This window comes from Heliangelus exortis, chromosome 27 (assembly GCF_036169615.1).
Source record: "Heliangelus exortis chromosome 27, bHelExo1.hap1, whole genome shotgun sequence".
Classification (NCBI taxonomy): Eukaryota; Metazoa; Chordata; class Aves; order Apodiformes; family Trochilidae; genus Heliangelus; species Heliangelus exortis.
This window is the reverse complement of record NC_092448.1, coordinates 3,966,731-3,984,001: the sequence shown is the minus strand read 5'-3', so window position 1 is coordinate 3,984,001 and position 17,271 is coordinate 3,966,731. Positions and strand designations below refer to the sequence as shown.

Below are 17,271 nucleotides of genomic sequence, written 5' to 3'. Positions count from 1 at the left end.
AAAAAAAAAATAAAACCGCAACAAAATGGCCCCAAAACCGAGGGGAGGATGCGGGGGGGGGGCTCTGGGGGTATCCATGGTATTCATTTCCCTCCCCCCACCCCCAGAGCAAAACCAAGACAGTGAAATTTTTTATTTTTCCAAGGAATTCTGCAAACTCCATCACCCGGAGCTCAGCAGCACAGGAGCAGGACCCAACGTTGGGCTGGGGACAAGGGTCCTGCCTGGATCCCCACTTTACCCTGGAGAAAAAAAACCACCCAAACCCCCTTTTCCCCCCCCCCAAAAAAAAAAAAAAAAAAAATTAAAAAAGAAGTCACTGGGTGCCCAGAAATCAGGTTCAAACTCCTCCCGGGCCGAGGTCTCGCTCCCAACCCAGAGCCAAGAGGAGGACGTGGCCTGAGAGCTTGAGCAGGGTTTGGGGAGGGGGGGGATCCAGGGATTGGGGGGGAATCCATGGATTTTTGGAGGTGGATCCATGGTTTGGTTGTAGCTCCGTGGATTGGTGGGGGATTTGTGGATTTTTGGAGGTGGATCCATGGGTTGGTGGCACCTCCATGGCTTGAGGTGGATCCAGGGTTGGGTGGTGGATCCGTGGATTGGTTGGAGCTCCATGGATTGGTTGGAGCTCCAGGATTTGGTGGTGGATCCAGGATTTTTGGAGGTGAATCCATGGATTGGTTGGAGCTCCATGGATTGGTTGGAGCTCCAAGGTTTGGTGGTGGCTCCAGGGTTTGGTGGTAGCTCCAGGGTTTGGTTGTAGCTCCAGGGTTTGGTGGTAGCTCCAGGGTTTGGTTGTAGCTCTGGGGTTTGGTTGTAGCTCTGGGGTTGGTTGTAGCTCCAGGGTTTGGTTGTAGCTCCGGGGTTTGGTTGTAGCTCCAGGGTTTGGTGGTAGCTCTGGGTTTGGTTGTAGCTCTGGGGTTTGGCTGTAGCTCTGGGGTTTGGTTGTAGCTCCAGGGTTTGGTGGTAGCTCCAGGGTTTGGTTGTAGCTCTGGGGTTTGGTTGTAGCTCCGGGGTTTGGTTGTAGCTCCGGGGTTTGGTTGTAGCTCCAGGGTTTGGTGGCTCTTTCTGGCAGGTGGTGAGCTCCAGGCCCACCTAGATGAGGGGGTAGGAGGGGTAGCTGGCGATGCCACAGTGGTTCTGGTGGTTCCTGGCCATCCGGATGTAGCCTTCATCCCCAAAGTGCACCCCCCAGCTGCAGGGGACAAGGAGGAGGAGGAGGAGGAGGAGGAGGAGAGAGGAGGAGGAGGAGGAAGGGAGGAGGAGGAGGAGAGGAGGAGGAGGAGGAGGAGGAGGAGGAGGAGGAGGAGGAAGAGGAAGAGGAAGAGGAAGAGGAAGAGGAAGAGGAAGAGGAAGAGGAAGAGAAGAGGAAGAGGAGGAGGAGGAGGAGGAGGAGGAGGAGGAGGAGAGGAAGAGGAGGAAGAAAGAGGAGGAGGAGGAGGAGGAGGAGGAGAGGAAGAGGAGGAAGAAGAGGAGGAGGAGGAGAGGAAGAGGAGGAAGAGGAGGAGGAGGAGGAGGAGAGGAAGAGGAGGAAGAGGAGGAGGAGGAGGAAGAAGAGGAAGAAGAGGAGGAGGAGAGGAAGAGGAGGAAGAAGAGGAGGAGGAGGAGGAGGAAGAAGAGGAAGAAGAGGAGGAGGAGGAGGAGGAGAGGAAGAGGAGAAGAAGAGGAGGAGGAGGAGGAAGAAGAGGAAGAAGAGGAGGAGGAGGAGAGGAAGAGGAGGAAGAAGAGGAGGAGGAGGAGGGAGAAGAGGAAGAAGAGGAGGAGAGGAGGAGGAGGAGGAGGAGAGGAAGAGGAGGAAGAAGAGGAGGAGGAAGAAGAGGAGGATTCAGCTCCAGCTCTTTCCAGCCAAGGGAAAGGAGAAGACAAAACTTTTCTCCTGTAGAGAGCACTTGGTGGGAGCTGTGGGACAGGGGGGACACGGGGGACAGGGGGGACACGGGGGACACGGGGGGACACGGGGGACACGGGGAGGTGTCCCAGGGGCCACAGAGGGGGTTCTTGGCTCCTCTACCTGTTCTTCACCAGCCAGTACTCCTTGTCCTCCAAGGTGCCGTAGCCGACCACCAGGACGCCGTGGTTGACCTCCTGGCTGCACCGGGGGTCGTCGTAGACCCCTGGGAAGGGCAAACGGGGTTGGGAAGGTTGGGAAGGGGCTCCTCGGGCTCCTTTTGGGGCCAACATCCACCTCCCGAACCCTTCGGATGCCCCCAGCGTGCCCGAACCCTCCCAAAAAAAAAAAAAGAAAAAAAAAAAAGAAAAAAGGTGGTGTCGGAACCTACCTGATCTGTACAAGAAGAAGGTGGGCTGGGTGGCATCGATGGCCACCGAGATGGGGCCCACGGTGGCCACAGCCTCTTTCAGGGCCTCCTCATCAGCAAAGGGGAGCTCCACGTACCTGGAGCAGGTGGCAGCCCGGGCTGAGGAGTTGTACTCACAGGTCCCGTTCTGGTGGGAACACGGGGGGGGGGGGTGAGAAGAGGAACAGAGAAACCCCCTCCCCCCCCCAAAAAAATAAAATAAAAAAATAATAAAAAATAAAAAAAAAAAAAAAAAAAAAAGCATCTCCAGGTTGAGGTGTCCCACCAGCTCCCCCCTCCATTCCCACCCCATCCTCCAGGTTTTTTTGGGAGCAACCTCACCCAATTTTTCCTTCCAGCCCGTTTTTGGGTTGAGGTGTTGGTGGGGAGGAGCTGGGGAAGCTCAACCCCTCCTCTCACCCCTTGCAACATTTATTTTTTGTTTTCTTGAATTCTAGAGCTCTCTGAGGACATCACCCCCCCCACTTCCTTTCAGAAACTGCCCTCAGTTCCTCATCTGGAGATGTTTCACCCCCTGCTTCTTCTCCTCTGAAGGAAGAGGGGGGTTCTAAAGACATTTTTCTCTCTAGGACCAGACTCCCAGCTCCATTCCAGGGGTGGTTTCAGGCCCTCTCCAGCCACCAAACTTTGATTTTCTGGTGGTCACCTCCTCACAACCCCACGGGTGACTTCAGCCAAACCCAAGTGTAGGACCAGGAGCCACCTCAAGCCCACAAAAATATCAAAATATCTTTTTTTTTTTTTGGTTTTTTTTTGTTTTGTTTGTCTGCTTGGTTGTTTGACTCCAGAAGATGGGACAAAGGAGAAGCCTGGAGCAGAACCCAGGATTCCTTCCCCATTTTTTTTTCCCCCCCCTCCTTCCGTGTTGCTCCATCCTTGAGGTCACCAAAACAAACATCTGGAAATTCTGGTTCCCAACCCAGGAGGAGGCAAAACAAATAAATAAATAACCAACCAAACAAATAAAAAAGGTCCTTGAAAGACCCAACTGGGAGGGCTGAGAAGGTTCCACCAGGCTGGCAGAAAGCAGGAGGATGAGGGGCAATGGTTTGGTGGCTTCAGACTCCCAGGAGGTTGGACAGGAGGAAGAAATTCTGGAATTTGCAGGTGCTGAGCCCCAGAAGCTGTGGGGCTGCCCCATCCCTGGGGGGGTCGGGTTAGGGTTAGGGTTTGGGGCTTGGATGGGGTTTTGGGCTGGGGGAGGGGGTCCCAGTTGCAGCTCAGGGGGTGCTTTGGGCCCCTTGGAGCCATCGGGTTGGAATTGGGTGATGCCCAAGGTGGGAAAGTTGGGTGGGAGAGGAGGAGGAGTTCGTGTCCATGGTGCTGTGGGTTGGGGTTTGGGGTTTGGGGGGGTTTGGGGGGGTCCCTGAGGCCCTCACCTGGGCTGTGTAGGGGTAGGAGTCCTCGGAGTCGATGCCCTGGTTGTCGATGATGTACTGGAAGGCGTTGGTCATGAAGCCCCCGCTGCAGCCCTGGTTCCCGTAGGTGGTGGAGCAGTCGATGAGGTTCTGGGGGCTCAGAGCCACCAACTTCCCAGTTTTCAGCTTCACCTGGGCCTCCAGGGCTCCCACGGCACTGAAAGCCCAGCAGGACCCACAGGAACCCTGGGGAGAAAGAAGCCCTGCAGATGGTCAGGGTGTTGCCTCCTTCCCCCACCCCCCCAAAAAAAAAAAAAAAAAAAAAAAAAAAAAAAATAAAAATAAAAAGGGGGGGGGACTGAGACCCTGGGGGAGGTTGAAGGAGAAATTCCCACCTGGTTCTTCACCTCGGTGACACAGCCCTGCTCCCTCCAGTCCATCCTCTCCGGGAGCTGATCCCGGCTGTGCCAGCGGGATGGGGAGGTCCCAACCTTCCTCTGGGGAGCAACCTGGAGCCCGGTCAGCAGAGCTGAGACCTCCCGGCTGGTCTGGGGGGGAGAGGGGCTCAGGAGGGGCTCACAGGGGCTCACGAGGGGCTCACGAGGGGCTCACGAGGGGCTCCTGGAGCTCCTGGAGCTCCCACCTGGCATCTCCTGATGGGAAAGGGCAGAACGGGGAGAGCGCCCGAAGATCCATCCCAGCCCACCTGGGAGGTGGTGTGGGGCAACACCTTGACATAGGGACCCCAACACCCTGACATAGGGACCCCAACACCCTGATATAGGGACCCCAACACCCTGACATAGAGACCCCAACACCCTGATATAGGGACCCCAACACCCTGACACAGGGACACCCCAACACCCTGACATAGGGACACCCCAACACCCTGATATAGGGACCCCAACACCCTGATATAGGGACCCCAACACCCTGACATAGGGACCCCAACACCCTGACATAGGGACACCCCAACACCCTGATATAGGGACACCCCAACACCCTGACATAGGGACACCCCAACACCCTGATATAGGGACACCCCAACACCCTGACATAGGGACCCCAACACCCCAACCAACACAGGGACACCCGAACACCCCAACCTGGGGAGATCCAACACCCCAACACAGGGACACCCTGACCCAGGGACACCAACACCCCAACCAACACAGGGACACCCCAACACCCTGACACAGGGACACCAAAACCCCAACACCCCAACCCAGTGACACCCCAACACCCCAAGCTGGGGCCACCCCACAGGGAGTTTCCAGGCAGCTCCCACCCCACAGGAACGTGGGAGAAGTTTGTCCGTGGTGTCCGTGCCCCTCTGGGGAGGGTCCTCGCTTGGTCGCCCACCCCTCACCCCTCACCCCCCCCCTGAACCCCACCCAAGGAGCACCCCAAGCCCCCCTCAGCAGCACCCACCATGTCTGCCAGGTGGTTCATGCCCAGCTCGTAGGAGTGGAGCCCCAGGGACTTCTCCAGGTTGTGTAGGGTCACCAACCTCAGGTTCTTCTCCCAGGTGGCTCGTCTGTCCCCTTCCTCCACCTGAAACCAAACCCAACCTCCTGGGACCTCCACAGACACTTCCCACCCCCCCCCAGAAAAAAAAAATAAAATAAAAAAAAAATTTAAAAAAAATAAAGTTGCTGGGGAGTTCCCCCTGACAACAAAAAACCCAACAAGGGGTGGGGCAGAACCATCCCTGGTGCCACCACTTTGGACCTTGGTCTCTGGGTGTCCCTTCCCCCCCAGGATCCCAAGTTTCCAGGTCAGGAGATGCTCGCCCCCCCCTTTCCCTGGTACCTGGTGGGGATATTCCTTGCCGTAGGTTTTTTTCCAGAGCTTCCAGTGCCAGTCCAAGGTGGGGTCGTGGTGTCCCAGTGCCACCGCGGCCAGGAAGGTGACAACAAGCAGCAGCTTCATCCCGTCCTGCTGGGACAGCCCTGGGATACTGGGAGCTGGGTGAGGAATCCTGTTGGGTAAGGAGGGTGATGCCATCCCCCAGCAGGACACCTCGGAGGGGTTTCTACCAGAGGGTGATGCCACCAACCACGTAGGTGACACCACCGAGCTCCCTGTCCCTGCTGTCACCTACCCGGGAAGGGGAAAAAAAAAAAAAAAAAAAAAAAAAAAATAAAATATCCCTGAGAGGAGTTGAGAATTTCCCTCGAGGAGGAGGAGGAGGAGGAGGAGGAGAAACCCCCCCGGGTCCCAAGCCTTGGGGACAGGGGACAGCAAGAGCCAGGGATGGTCCCAGCCCTGATGAAAGGAGCCCCCGGGGCTGAATTCGTTGCCAACGCTTCCAAAAACAGCAGCAAAACCCTCACCCGGACCCCACCCCAGGACCCCCCACCCCAACCCCCCTCCTGGTGACATGTGTCACCCTTGGGAGGGGACCCAAAGCCCCAGGTCCGTCCGTCCCCCCCCCCCCCAAGGAAGCTGCTCCGGGGCTTTTAGAGCCTCCCCACCCCCTCCCCAAGGAAGCGTTCGCCCTACCTGAGAATTTTGGGTGGTGGGCGCCGAGCCCCTGAGAATTTTGGGGGTGTGGGGGGGTGTGGGGACACCTTGGGGACAAAGGCAAAAAGCTCCGAGTCCAGGAGGTCGGAGAGGGAGGGGGGGGCTGAGGCTCTCGTGAGAAATCACGAGTCAGGAACTGAGGAAACTTCGGAGATTTTCATTTTCACTTCTGCCCAGAAGCTGCTGGCAAAGGGCCAGGGTCACGGGGCTGGGGCCAGGAGGAGCTTCGGGACCATCAAGAAAGCTCCCGAGGGAAAATTCTCCCTTTTTCTGTGGTTTTTTAATTTTTTTAAATTTTTTTTGAAGGTGGGATGGAGCCTGGGGGGGGGGACACACAACCCGGACTGAAGGTTCTGGGGGTGTCTCCGTCTGGTTTGGAGATCCCAGGCAGGGAATGGTGTGGATCCCCATGGAAGAGGGGGATGGGATCATTCCTCCTGGTTCCGGAGGTCCAAAGGGGGCAGCAAGGAACCATCTGGAGGAGGGAGGGAACCCAAGAGCTTTGAAGTCATCTGCTGGAGGACTGGAAGGGTTTGGGATGAGGATGTGGAAAACATCAGCTGGTGGCAGAACTTCCCAAGGGAACATCCCTGAGGGGGGGAGGGGGGTGAATCCCAGGGATAAGGGGGGGTTGGGGATGATCCTGGGGGCTGAGCTGCTGGAGAACCTCAAGGAATTCCTTGGGATGGGGGAAAAGGTTGGAATGAGTGGTGGCATCTCCAGGGTTTGGCCTGAAGGGGAAGGACCCTCCTGGGGGCTTCCCTGTCACTGAGAGGACAAGGAAAAGAAGAAAATTCCCCAAATTCCCTGGTTTTCCATGCTGGAAGGAGCCAGAGCCAGGAGGGAGATCCCAGCCCAGGGGTAGGGATGAGTTTTTGGGTGCTCCACCAACTTTTTGTCCAACCGAAACGATCCCTGGGTCCATCAAGGTCCCCTCCACCCCTAAGAGACACCCAAGGAGTGTCTGGAACCTTCTTGAGATCCCCTGGAGGTTTTGGTGTCCCAGTTTGTCCCAGTTTGTCCCAGTTTGTCCCCACCCCTGGAGCTGGTGACGAGGATGTGGTGATTCACCCCCCCCCAGGAGGTGATGGAAGGAGAGGGAACCACCAACCCTTGGACAACTTCCCCAAAATGGGGACAAACAGGGCCAAAACGGGGGGGGTGACCCCGTGAGGGGGGGGATGGACCTTTCCCCACCCCCCCCTGGCAACCCAGGGGGGATTCAGCTCCCAGGACCCCCCCTGAGATCCCTCTGAGGTGGGGGGAGAAATCTGAACCCTTTTTTTGTTTTTTTTGGGGGGGGGGCATCGTTTTGCAAGTGCCCATCAGAGGAGCAAGGGGGGGGGGGTGGAAGGGACCCCCCCGAGCCCACCAGAAACATCCCCAGAGTCCCCCAGCCCCAGGAGGAGCCTTTATTGGGAAAGCGAAGGGGTTGGGTGGATGGGGGGGACCCGGGGGGTCCTCTGAAGGGTGGGTGGGGGTTTTGGGGATGATGATGATGATGATGATGATGATGATGATGATGATGATGATGATGATGATGATGATGATGATGATGATGATGATGATGTTCCAGGGGGGGTTTCTCCTCTCTCACATCTTGGGGAAGCTGGCCAGGTTGGCCACCCCGCAGGCGTTGTTCATGTTCCGTGCCAGGAGGACGTAGCCCTTGGAGCCCCACTCCTCACCCCAGCTGTGGGGAGGAAACGGCAGAGACGTTGGGAGAGGCTTGGGGGATCCCCTGGAACCCTTGGTGGATCCCTGGAACCCTTGGTAGATCCCTGGAACCCTTGGTAGATCCCATGGAACCCTTGGTGTATCCCCTGGTGGATCCCCTGGAACCCCTGGTAGATCCCTGGAACCCTTGGGGGATCCCTGGAACCCTTGGGGGATCCCCTGGTGGATCCCCTGGAACGCTTGGTGGATCCCCTGGAACCCCTGGTGGATCCCTGGAACGCTTGGTGGATCCCCTGGAACCCTTGGGGGATCCCCTGGTGGATCCCCTGGAACCCTTGGTGGATCCCTGGAGCACTTGGTGGATCCCTGGAACCCTTGGTGGATCCCTGGAACCCTTGGTGGATCCCCTGAAACCCTTGGTGGATCCCCTGAAACCCTTGGTGGATCCTCTGGTGGATCCCTGGAACCCTTGGTGGATCCCTGGAACCCTTGGTAGATCCCCTGGTGGATCCCCTGGAACCCTTGGTAGATCCCTGGAACCCTTGGGGGATCCCCTGGAACCCTTGGGGGATCCCCTGGTGGATCCCCTGGTACCCTTGGTGGGTCCCTGGAACCCTTGGGGGATCCCCTGGAACCCTTGGGGGATCCCTGGAACCCTTGGGGGATCCCCTGGAACCCTTGGGGGATCCCCTGGTGGATCCCCTGGAACCCTTGGGGGATCCCTGGAACCCTTGGTGGATCCCCTGGTGGATCCCTGGAACCCTTAGTGGATCCCATGGAACCCTTGGTGGATTCCCTGGAGCCCTTGGTGGATCCCTGGAACCCTTGGTGGATCCCCTGGAACCCTTGGTGGATCCCCTGGTGGATCCCGTGGAACCCTTGGGGGATCCCTGGAACCCTTGGTGGATCCCCTGGTGGATCCCCTGGAACCCTTAGTGGATCCCATGGAACCCTTGGTGGATTCCCTGGTGGATCCCCTGGAACCCCTGGTGGATCCCCTGGAGCCCTTGGTGGATCCCTGGAGCCCTTGGTGGATCCCCTGGAACCCTTGGTAGATCCCATGGAACCCTTGGTGGATCCCCTGGTGGATCCCTGGAACCCTTGGGGGATCCCCTGGTGGATCCCCTGGAACCCTTGGTAGATCCCTGGAACCCTTGGGGGATCCCTGGAACCCTTGGTGGATCCCCTGGTGGATCTCCTGGAGTCCATGGAAGAGCCCCTGGAGCCCTAGATGGGTCCCTGGACCTTTGGTGGATCCCCTGGATCCCCTGGTGGATCCCTGGAATTCAAGGTGAATCCCCTGGAACCCTTGGTGGATCCCCTGGGGCATCCCTGGAACCCACAGTGGATCCCCTGGACCCATGATGGATCCCATGGTGGATCCCCTGGATCCCTGGAACTCAGGGTGAACCCCCTGGAACCCTTGGTGGATCCCCTGGACCCACAGTGGATCCCTGAATCCCCTGCTGGATCCCTGGAGCCCCGGTGGATCCCCTGGAGCATCCCTGGAGCCCCTGGTGGATCCTCTGGACCCCTGGTGGATCCCTGGAGCCCCTGGTGGATCCCCTGAAGCATTCCTGAATCCCCTGGTGGATCCCTGGAGCCCCTGGTGGATCCCCTGGAGCATCCCTGGATCCCCTGGAGCATCCCTGGAGCCCCTGCTGGATCCCTGAATCCTCTGCTGGATCCCTGAATCCCTTGCTGGAGCCCTGGAGCCCTGGTGGATCCCCTGGAGCATCCCTGGAGCCCCTGGTGGATCCTCTGGACCCCTGGTGGATCCCTGGAGCCCTTTCTGGATCCCTGAATCCCCTGGTGGATCCCTGGAGCCCCTGGTGGATCCCTGAGTCCCCTGGTGGAGCCCTGAGTCCCCTGGTGGATCCCTGAATCCCCTGCTGGATCCCTGGAGCCCCTGCTGGATCCCCCGCTGGATCCCTGGAGCCTTTTCTGGATCCCTGGAGCCCTGCTGGATCCCTGGAGTCCTGGTGGATCCCTGGAGCCCCTGGTGGATCCTCTGGACCCCTGGTGGATCCCTGGAGCCCCTGGTGGATCCTCTGGACCCATGCTGGATCCCTGGAGCCCCTGCTGGATCCCTGAATCCCCTGGAGCATCCCTGAATCCCTTGCTGGATCCCTGGAGCCCCTGCTGGATCCCTGGAGCCCTGGTGGATCCCTGGAGCCCTTTCTGGATCCCTGGATCCCCTGCTGGATCCCTGGAGCCCCTGCTGGATCCCCTGGAGCATCCCTGGAGCCCCTGCTGGATCCTTGAATCCCATGGTGGATCCCTGAGCCCCCTGGAGCATCCCTGAATCCCTTTCTGGATCCCTGGATCCCCTGGTGGATCCCTGGAGCCCTGGTGGATCCCTGGATCCCATGGTGGATCCCTCAATCCCCTGCTGGATCCCTGAATCCCCTGCTGGAGCCCGGGAGCCCTGGTGGATTCCCTGGAGCATCCCTGAATCCCCTGGAGCATCCCTGAATCCCCTGGTGGATCCCTGGATCCCATGGTGGATCCCTCAATCCCCTGGTGGATCCCTGGAGCCCCCGGTGGATCCCTGGAGCCCCCCTCACCTGTTCTTGATGATCCAGTGCTTGGTGCCCCTCTGGGAGCCGTAGCCCACGGCCAGCACCGCGTGGTTGATGTTCTCGGCGTTGCAGCTCTGGTCGTAATAAACCCCTGGGGGGAGGGGAGGGTCCGTTCAGTCACCCGTGCCTCAGTTTCCCCTGAGGAACCTTTCTCCCTCCCTCTCCCCTCTCCCCTCTCCCCTCTCCCTTCTCCCCTCACCCCGGCTGTAGAACTGGAAGGAGGGCAAACTGGCGTCGATGCCCACCGAGACGGGCCCGATCCTGGCCACCGCCCTCTTCAGAGCTTTCTCGTTGCCCGGGGGGATCTCTCGGTAGCCACGGCACTTGGCTGCCTTGCCGCTGGGCTTGTACATGCAGCGCTCGTCCTAAGGGGGGGGGTGGGAGGTGATGGGGGGGGTGATGGGGGGGATAATGGGGGAGATAATGAGGGGGATAATGAGGGGGATGATGAGGGTCAGGTGATGATGATGAGGAGGAGGAGGAGGAGGGGGCGGAGGAGGAGGAGGGGGGTGATGATGAGGGGGATGATGAGGGGGATAATGAGGGTCAGGGTGATGATGAGGAGGGTCACGGTGATGATGATGATGATGATGAGGAGGAGGAGGAGGAGGAGGAGGAGGAGGGGGTGGAGGAGGAGGAGGAGGGTGATGATGAGGGGGATGATAATGAGGGTGATAATGAGGATGAAGATGATGATGATGAGGGGGATGATGAGGGTCATGGTGATGATGGTGAGGAGGAGGAGGAGGAGGAGGAGGGGGATGATGAGGGGGATGATGAAGGTCATGGTGATGATGATGATGAGGGGGATGATGAAGATGATGATGAGGGTCACGGTGATGATGATGAGGAGGAGGAGGAGGGGATGGAGGAGGAGGAGGGGGATGATGAGGGGGATGATGAGGGGGATGAGGGGGATGATGAAGATGATGAGGGGGATGATAATGAGGGTGATAATGAGGATGATGATGACGACGAGGGGGATGATGAGGGCGTTAATGAGGGCGTTAATGAGGGTGTTAATGAGGGCTCCCAGCCCGGACCTGCCCGATGTAGGGATAGGAGTCCTCGGAGTCGATGCCGCGGTTCTGGTGGACGTAGGCGAAGGCGTTGGTCATGAACCCCCCCCCCGCAGCCCTCGTTGGTGGCCACGCAATCCACGAGGTTCTGGGGGCTGAGGGACAGGAGCTGCCCCGTCTTCTTCTTCAGCTGCCCCTCCAGGGCACCCACGGAGCTGAAAGCCCAGCAGGAGCCACACTGGCCCTAAAGGGGACACCGGGGGGTGACAGCGAGGGGACACCGCGGGGGACACCGAGGGGACACCGACCCCTGGCCCCCCCTCACCTGGTTCTTGACAGGGGTCACGTATCCCTTCTTCCTCCAGTCCACGGCTGCCGGGACTCTCTCAGCCCAGTTGGGGACAAAGAGGGTCCCGTTGGGGCGCCGGTGGCCGGGGGGGACCCTCAGCCCCGTCATGGTCCTCACCACCTCCTCGCTGGTCTGGGGGGGGAGCAGCACCCCAGGGGCTCAGTGTCCTTTCAGCCCCTCCTTTAATGTCCCCCCCCTGGTGCCACTCACCGTGTCCCCAGGTGACACCATGTCCTCAGGTGACACCATGTCCCCCCAAGATGCCACTCTCTATGTCCCCCCCAGGTGACACTCACCATGTCCCCCCACAGGTCTCACTCACCATGTCCCCAGGTGCCACTCACCATGTCCCCCCCCAGATGCCACTCTCCATGTCCCAGTCACCATGTCCTCCCCCAGGTGACACTCCCCATGTCCCCAGGTGCCACTCCCCATGTCCTCCCCACAGGTCTCACTCACCGTGTCCCCCAGATGCCACTCCCCATGTCCCAGGTGCCACTCCCCATGTCCCCCAGGTGCCACTCCCCATGTGCCCAGATGCCACTCCCCATGTCCCCCAGGTGCCACTCCCCATGTCCCCAGGTGCCACTCACCATGTCCCCCAGGTGGTTCATGGCCACCTGGAAGGTGTGGAGGCCCCGGGCGTGCTCCAGGTTGTGGTTGTTGATGAATTTCAGGTTCTTCTCCCAAATCATCCTCCTCACCCTCTCGTCCTCCTGCACCGGGGGGGGGGGACGGACAGGGACACACCCTGAGTCCCCAGGGCCAGCACCAGTCCCTTGGGTCACCCCGGTGTCCCCACGGTCCCCACCTGCCCTGGGTACTGCTTCCCGTGGCTTTGCTTCCAGAGGTCCCACTGGGCGTCCAGCTCGGGCTGGGGGTGGGGTTGGGCCCCCACGGGGACCACCAGGAGGGCGAGCAGGGTGGGCACCCACATCCTGGGGCAGGGGACAGGAGCAACCGGGATCCTGCCCCCCCCCCCATTCCCAACGTGCCTCAGTTTCCCCCTCTCCCAACCGGGATCCTTCCCACCCCAACCCCAACCCCAACCCCAACCCCATCCTTCCCTCCCCCCCCCCCAAATTCCCACCGTGCCTCAGTTTCCCCTCTCCCAAACAGAATCTTTCTCCCCCCCCACAAATTCCCACCGTGCCTCAGTTTCCCCGTTCCCAGACGGGACCCCCCCCCCCCCCATTCCTCAGTTTCCCCTCTCCCAACCGGGATCCTTCCCACCCCGACCCCAACCCATCCTTTCTTCCTCCCCCCCCCCGAAATTCCCACCGTGCCTCAGTTTCCCCTCTCCCAGCCAGGATCCTTCCCACCCCAACCCCATCCTTCCCTTCCCCCCCCCAAATTCCCACCGTGCCTCAGTTTCCCCTCTCCCCAACCGGGATCCTTCCCACCCCAACCCCAACCCCATCCTTTCCTCCCCCCCCCAAATTCCCACCGTGCCTCAGTTTCCCCTCTCCCCAACCGGGATCCTTCCCACCCCAACCCCAACCCCATCCTTCCCTCCCCCCCCCCACAAATTCCCACCGTGCCTCAGTTTCCCCGTTCCCAGACGGGACCCCCCCCCCCATTCCTCAGTTTCCCCTCTCCCAACCAGGATCCTTCCCCCCCCATTCCCACCGTGCCTCAGTTTCCCCTCTCCCAACCGGGATCCTTCCCACCCCAACCCCAACCCCATCCTTCCCTCTCCCCCCCCGAAATTCCCACCGTGCCTCAGTTTCCCCTCTCCCAGACAGGATTCCCCCCCCCCCCCCATTCCTCAGTTTCCTCTCTCCCAAACCAGGATCCTTCCCCCCCCATTCCCACCGTGCCTCAGTTTCCCCTTTCCCAACCGGGATCCTTCCACCCCAACCCCAACCCCATCCTTTCCTCCCCCCTCCGAAATTCCCACCGTGCCTCAGTTTCCCCTCTCCCAGCCGGGATCCCCCCCCCCATTCCTCAGTTTCCCCTCTCCCAACCAGGATCCTTCCCCCCCATTCCCACCGTGCCTCAGTTTCCCCTCTCCCAGCCGGATCCTTCCCACCCCAACCCCATCGTTCCCTCCCCCCCCCCCCCCAAATTCCCACCGTGCCTCAGTTTCCCCTCTCCCAGACAGGATTCCCCCCCCCCCCTATTCCTCAGTTTCCCCTCTCCCAACCAGGATCCTTCCCCCCCATTCCCACCGTGCCTCAGTTTCCCCTCTCCCAACCGGGATCCTTCCCACCCCAACCCCAACCCCATCCTTTCCTCCTCCCCCCCCCCCCAAATTCCCACCGTGCCTCAGTTTCCCCTCTCCCAGCCGGGATCCCCCCCCCCATTCCTCAGTTTCCCCTCTCCCAACCAGGATCCTTCCCCCCCCATTCCCACCGTGCCTCAGTTTCCCCTCTCCCAGACAGGATTCCCCCCCCCATTCCTCAGTTTCCCCTCTCCCAACCGGGATCCTTCCCACCCCAACCCCATCCTTCCCTCCCCACCCCCCCCCCAAATTCCCCCCGTGCCTCAGTTTCCCCTTTTCCCACCTCTCCCAGCCGGGATCCCCCCCCGCCCCATTCCCGCCGGGTTCCGATTCCCTGGGACACCCCCCAGCCCCACCCCCCCCTCCCGGGGGGTCCCGTGTCCCCCCCCTTACCCGGGCACGGTGCAGGGGGGGGGCTCAGGGGGGGCTCAGGGCGGGCGGGGGGCGCGGGAGCCGCTTTTATGTCCGCGGGAGGAAGCGGAACGCGGGTGGAAATGTTGGCGGAGTTTTGGGTCGGGACCGGGGGGGAGGAGGGAGGAGGAGACGGGAGGAGGAGGAGGAGGAAGGGGAGAGGGAGAGGGGGGGGACACGGGGGGGGACGCGGAGTCTGCGCGTGATGCTGCGGGGACAAGCGCTGAGTCAGGGCTGGGGACAACGGGGACAGCGGGGACAGGAGGGACAGCAGGGACAGGGGCTGCCCTGGGGACATCTCCTGGTTTAGGGACATGTCCTGATTTAGGGACATGTCCTGTCTTGGGGACACCTCCTGGCTTGGGGACATCTTCCTTGGGGACATCTCCTGATTTAGGGACATCTCCTGTCCTAGGGACACCTCCTGCCCTGGGGACATTTCCTGCCTTGGGGACATCTTCCTTAGGGACATCTCCTGATTTAGGGACATCTCCTGCTTTGGGGACATCTCCTGATTTAGGGACATCTCTTGCCTTGGGGACATCTTCCTTAGGGACATCTCCTGATTTAGGGACATCTGCCTTGGGGACATCTTCCTTAGGGACATCTCCTGCCTTGGGGACATCTTCCTTAGGGACATCTCCTGATTTAGGGACACCTCCTGCCCTGGGGACATCTCCTGCCCTGGGGACATCTTCCTTAGGGACATCTCCTGATTTAGGGACATCTGCCTTGGGGACATCTTCCTTAGGGACATCTCCTGCCCTGGGGACATCTTCCTTAGGGACATCTCCTGATTTAGGGACATCTCCTGCCTTGGGGACATCTTCCTTAGGGACATCTCCTTCTTTAGGGACACCTCCTACCCTGGGGACATCTCCTGCTCTGGTGACATTCTCCTACCTTGGGGACATCACCCTTGTCCCAAAGCCACCGCAATCCCGTGGCTGCTCGGGAGCCCCTGATGTCCCCAACCCCCCCTGACTGCCACCACCCTGTGTCCCCAACCCCGGGGCCAGACGGTGCTTTCTGTGACTGCTGTCACCTCCTCACGGGACAGAAAACCTTGGTCACCCTCTGGAAGGTCCCTGTGGTGGCATCAGTCCCCTTGTCCCAAGAAGGGTCACCCTGGGGACATCACTGTTGTCACCCTGGGTGCCGGGACGGTGGCCCTGGGGGGGGGGAGCTCAGTGAGGAACCCACCCAAGGGTGGCACCTGATGGGTGACAGTGGCCCCTGGGGTTGGGGACGTGTGTGTGTGTGTGTCCCCCAGCCCCATGGCACCGTGTCACCCCCCCTTGGCCACCAAGAGGGGACTGAGTCAGCCCAGGGCTCAGCACCCCAGCACGGGGCTGTGACGTGGCCGTGGGTGACACAGTGAGGCCACCAGGGAGGCCCACCAGGGAGGCCACCAGCACAGGGACCAAACTGGGGGGAGCTGGGCAACTGGGATTGGGGGTGGTGGTGACAACACTGGGAGAAGGGGACAAGGCTGGAGCAGGGACACTGGGGACACTGGGGATGCTGGGGACGCTGGGGGCGCTTGGGGGACGCTGGGGACACTGGGGACACTGGGGATGCTGGGGACGCTGGGGACGCTGGGACACTGGGGATGCTGGGGATGCTGGGGACACTGGGGACACTGGGGACACTGGTAATGCTGGGGACACTGGGGACGCTGGGGCCACTGGGGATGCTGGTGACACTGGTGATGCTGGGGCACTGGGGACACTGGGGACGCTGGGGCCACTGGTGACACTGGGGATACTGGGGCCACTGGGGCCACTGGGGACGCTGGGGCCACTGGGGACGCTGAGGACACTGGGGACACTGGAGATGCTGGGGACGCTGAGGACACTGGGGACACTGGGGATGCTGGGGACACTGGGGACACTGGGATACTGGGGACACTGGTGACGCTGGGGACACTGGTGACGCTGGGGACACTGGTGACACTGGGGCCACTGGGGCCACTGGGGACGCTGGGGACGCTGGGGATGCTGGGGCCACTGGTGGACACTGGGGCCACTGGGGCCACTGGGGCCACTGGGGATACTGGGGCCACTGGGCCACTGGGGCCACTGGGGCCACTGAGGATACTGGGGCCACTGGGGCCCACTGGGGCCACTGGGCTGGAGTGTCCCCAACGCCCAGGGCTGAGGTGGAGGCGAAGAAACGAGACCAAACTTGGAAAAAAAAGGAAAAAAAAATCTTGTTGGAAAATCTCTGCTCACAAAATCCTCCTCCCAGCCCACGAGGGACCCAAAAAAGTCCCCCCCAGGGGGAGGTTTGGCTCCTAAACCCCCCCCCCCCCAATCCCAAACCACCCCAAAGGGCTCCAACCCCCTCTGTCCCCCCCCCCAGGGACCCCCCCGGGTTTTTCCCCAAGGCTTTGGGGGTTTCTCCTCCTCTCCCCATGGATTTTCCTCCCTGTCCCTTGGATTCAGCCCCAGAATTCCAGACCTGGATGGGGTTCAGTTGGTGCCCCCCCCCAAAAAAAAACCTGGGGGTCACCCCCATGTCCATCCTCCCTGAACCCAAGGTCCTGGGGGGTTGGGAATTCCATGGATCCAGGTCCCCCCAGAACCTTGGGATGTGGCTCCAGAGCTGCAGCTTCCCCAGGGATGGGGTTTCCAGGGTTGGATTTTTAGGACTTTGGTTCTTTCCCCCCCAAAAAAAAAAAACCTCTTCCAAATCCCAAAAACTCCTCCAAGCCCCCTCTCCCCCCCCCATTCCTGGGAGAGGGGGTTGCAGGGCCCCCATCCTGGAGGTTTGGAGGTTTCCTCCCGGCTGAAAATGTTTGGAAC

The 17,271-nt window shown here is 60.5% G+C and overlaps 3 protein-coding genes across 3 annotated transcripts; all 3 read right to left on the bottom strand.

Moving 5' to 3' along the window:
• Nucleotides 1-706: 706 nt before the first annotated feature.
• CTSS (cathepsin S) lies at nucleotides 707-6,317 on the bottom strand. The gene is made up of 8 exons (XM_071727041.1): nucleotides 6,182-6,317; nucleotides 5,489-5,657; nucleotides 5,108-5,230; nucleotides 4,072-4,224; nucleotides 3,698-3,922; nucleotides 2,280-2,445; nucleotides 2,012-2,114; nucleotides 707-1,195 (listed from the first exon to the last, which is right to left on the bottom strand). The coding sequence occupies exons 2-8, from the start codon at nucleotides 5,606-5,608 to the stop codon at nucleotides 1,096-1,098; spliced, it is 990 nt and encodes a 329-aa protein (XP_071583142.1). The 5' UTR covers nucleotides 5,609-5,657; nucleotides 6,182-6,317; the 3' UTR covers nucleotides 707-1,095.
• A 1,274-nt stretch (nucleotides 6,318-7,591) lies between these two features.
• Nucleotides 7,592-14,470, bottom strand: CTSK (cathepsin K). The gene is given in 9 exon segments (XM_071727040.1): nucleotides 7,592-7,895; nucleotides 10,447-10,552; nucleotides 10,661-10,826; nucleotides 11,505-11,591; nucleotides 11,593-11,724; nucleotides 11,806-11,961; nucleotides 12,423-12,545; nucleotides 12,641-12,797; nucleotides 14,447-14,470. Coding segments are annotated over 8 exon segments (996 nt in total). The 5' UTR covers nucleotides 12,767-12,797; nucleotides 14,447-14,470; the 3' UTR covers nucleotides 7,592-7,795.
• Nucleotides 14,471-15,743, bottom strand: LOC139787661 (uncharacterized). The gene is made up of 3 exons (XM_071726927.1): nucleotides 15,681-15,743; nucleotides 14,710-15,363; nucleotides 14,471-14,509 (listed from the first exon to the last, which is right to left on the bottom strand). Exons 1-3 carry the CDS (start codon nucleotides 15,741-15,743, stop codon nucleotides 14,471-14,473), a joined length of 756 nt encoding a protein of 251 aa, XP_071583028.1.
• Nucleotides 15,744-17,271: the final 1,528 nt, after the last annotated feature.

Bases quoted from the DNA above. Each gene is read 5' to 3' on its own strand.
- CTSS (XM_071727041.1), bottom strand. From the start codon at position 5,608: ATGAAGCTGCTGCTTGTTGTCACCTTCCTGGCCGCGGTGGCACTGGGA. The intron at 4,225-5,107 runs GTGGGTGCTGCT...TCTCCCCCCCAG, and splicing joins TGAACCACCTGGCAGACATG to ACCAGCCGGGAGGTCTCAGC. The intron at 2,115-2,279 runs GTAGGTTCCGAC...TGCCCTTCCCAG, and splicing joins CTTCTTCTTGTACAGATCAG to GGGTCTACGACGACCCCCGG.
- LOC139787661 (XM_071726927.1), bottom strand. From the start codon at position 15,743: ATGGGGCTGGGGGACACACACACACACACGTCCCCAACCCCAGGGGCC. The intron at 15,364-15,680 runs GTGCCACCCTTG...TCCCCAAGGTAG, and splicing joins GGGCCACTGTCACCCATCAG to GAGAATGTCACCAGAGCAGG. The intron at 14,510-14,709 runs GTTGTCCCCAGC...CGGACATAAAAG, and splicing joins CTCCTGTCCCCGCTGTCCCC to CGGCTCCCGCGCCCCCCGCC.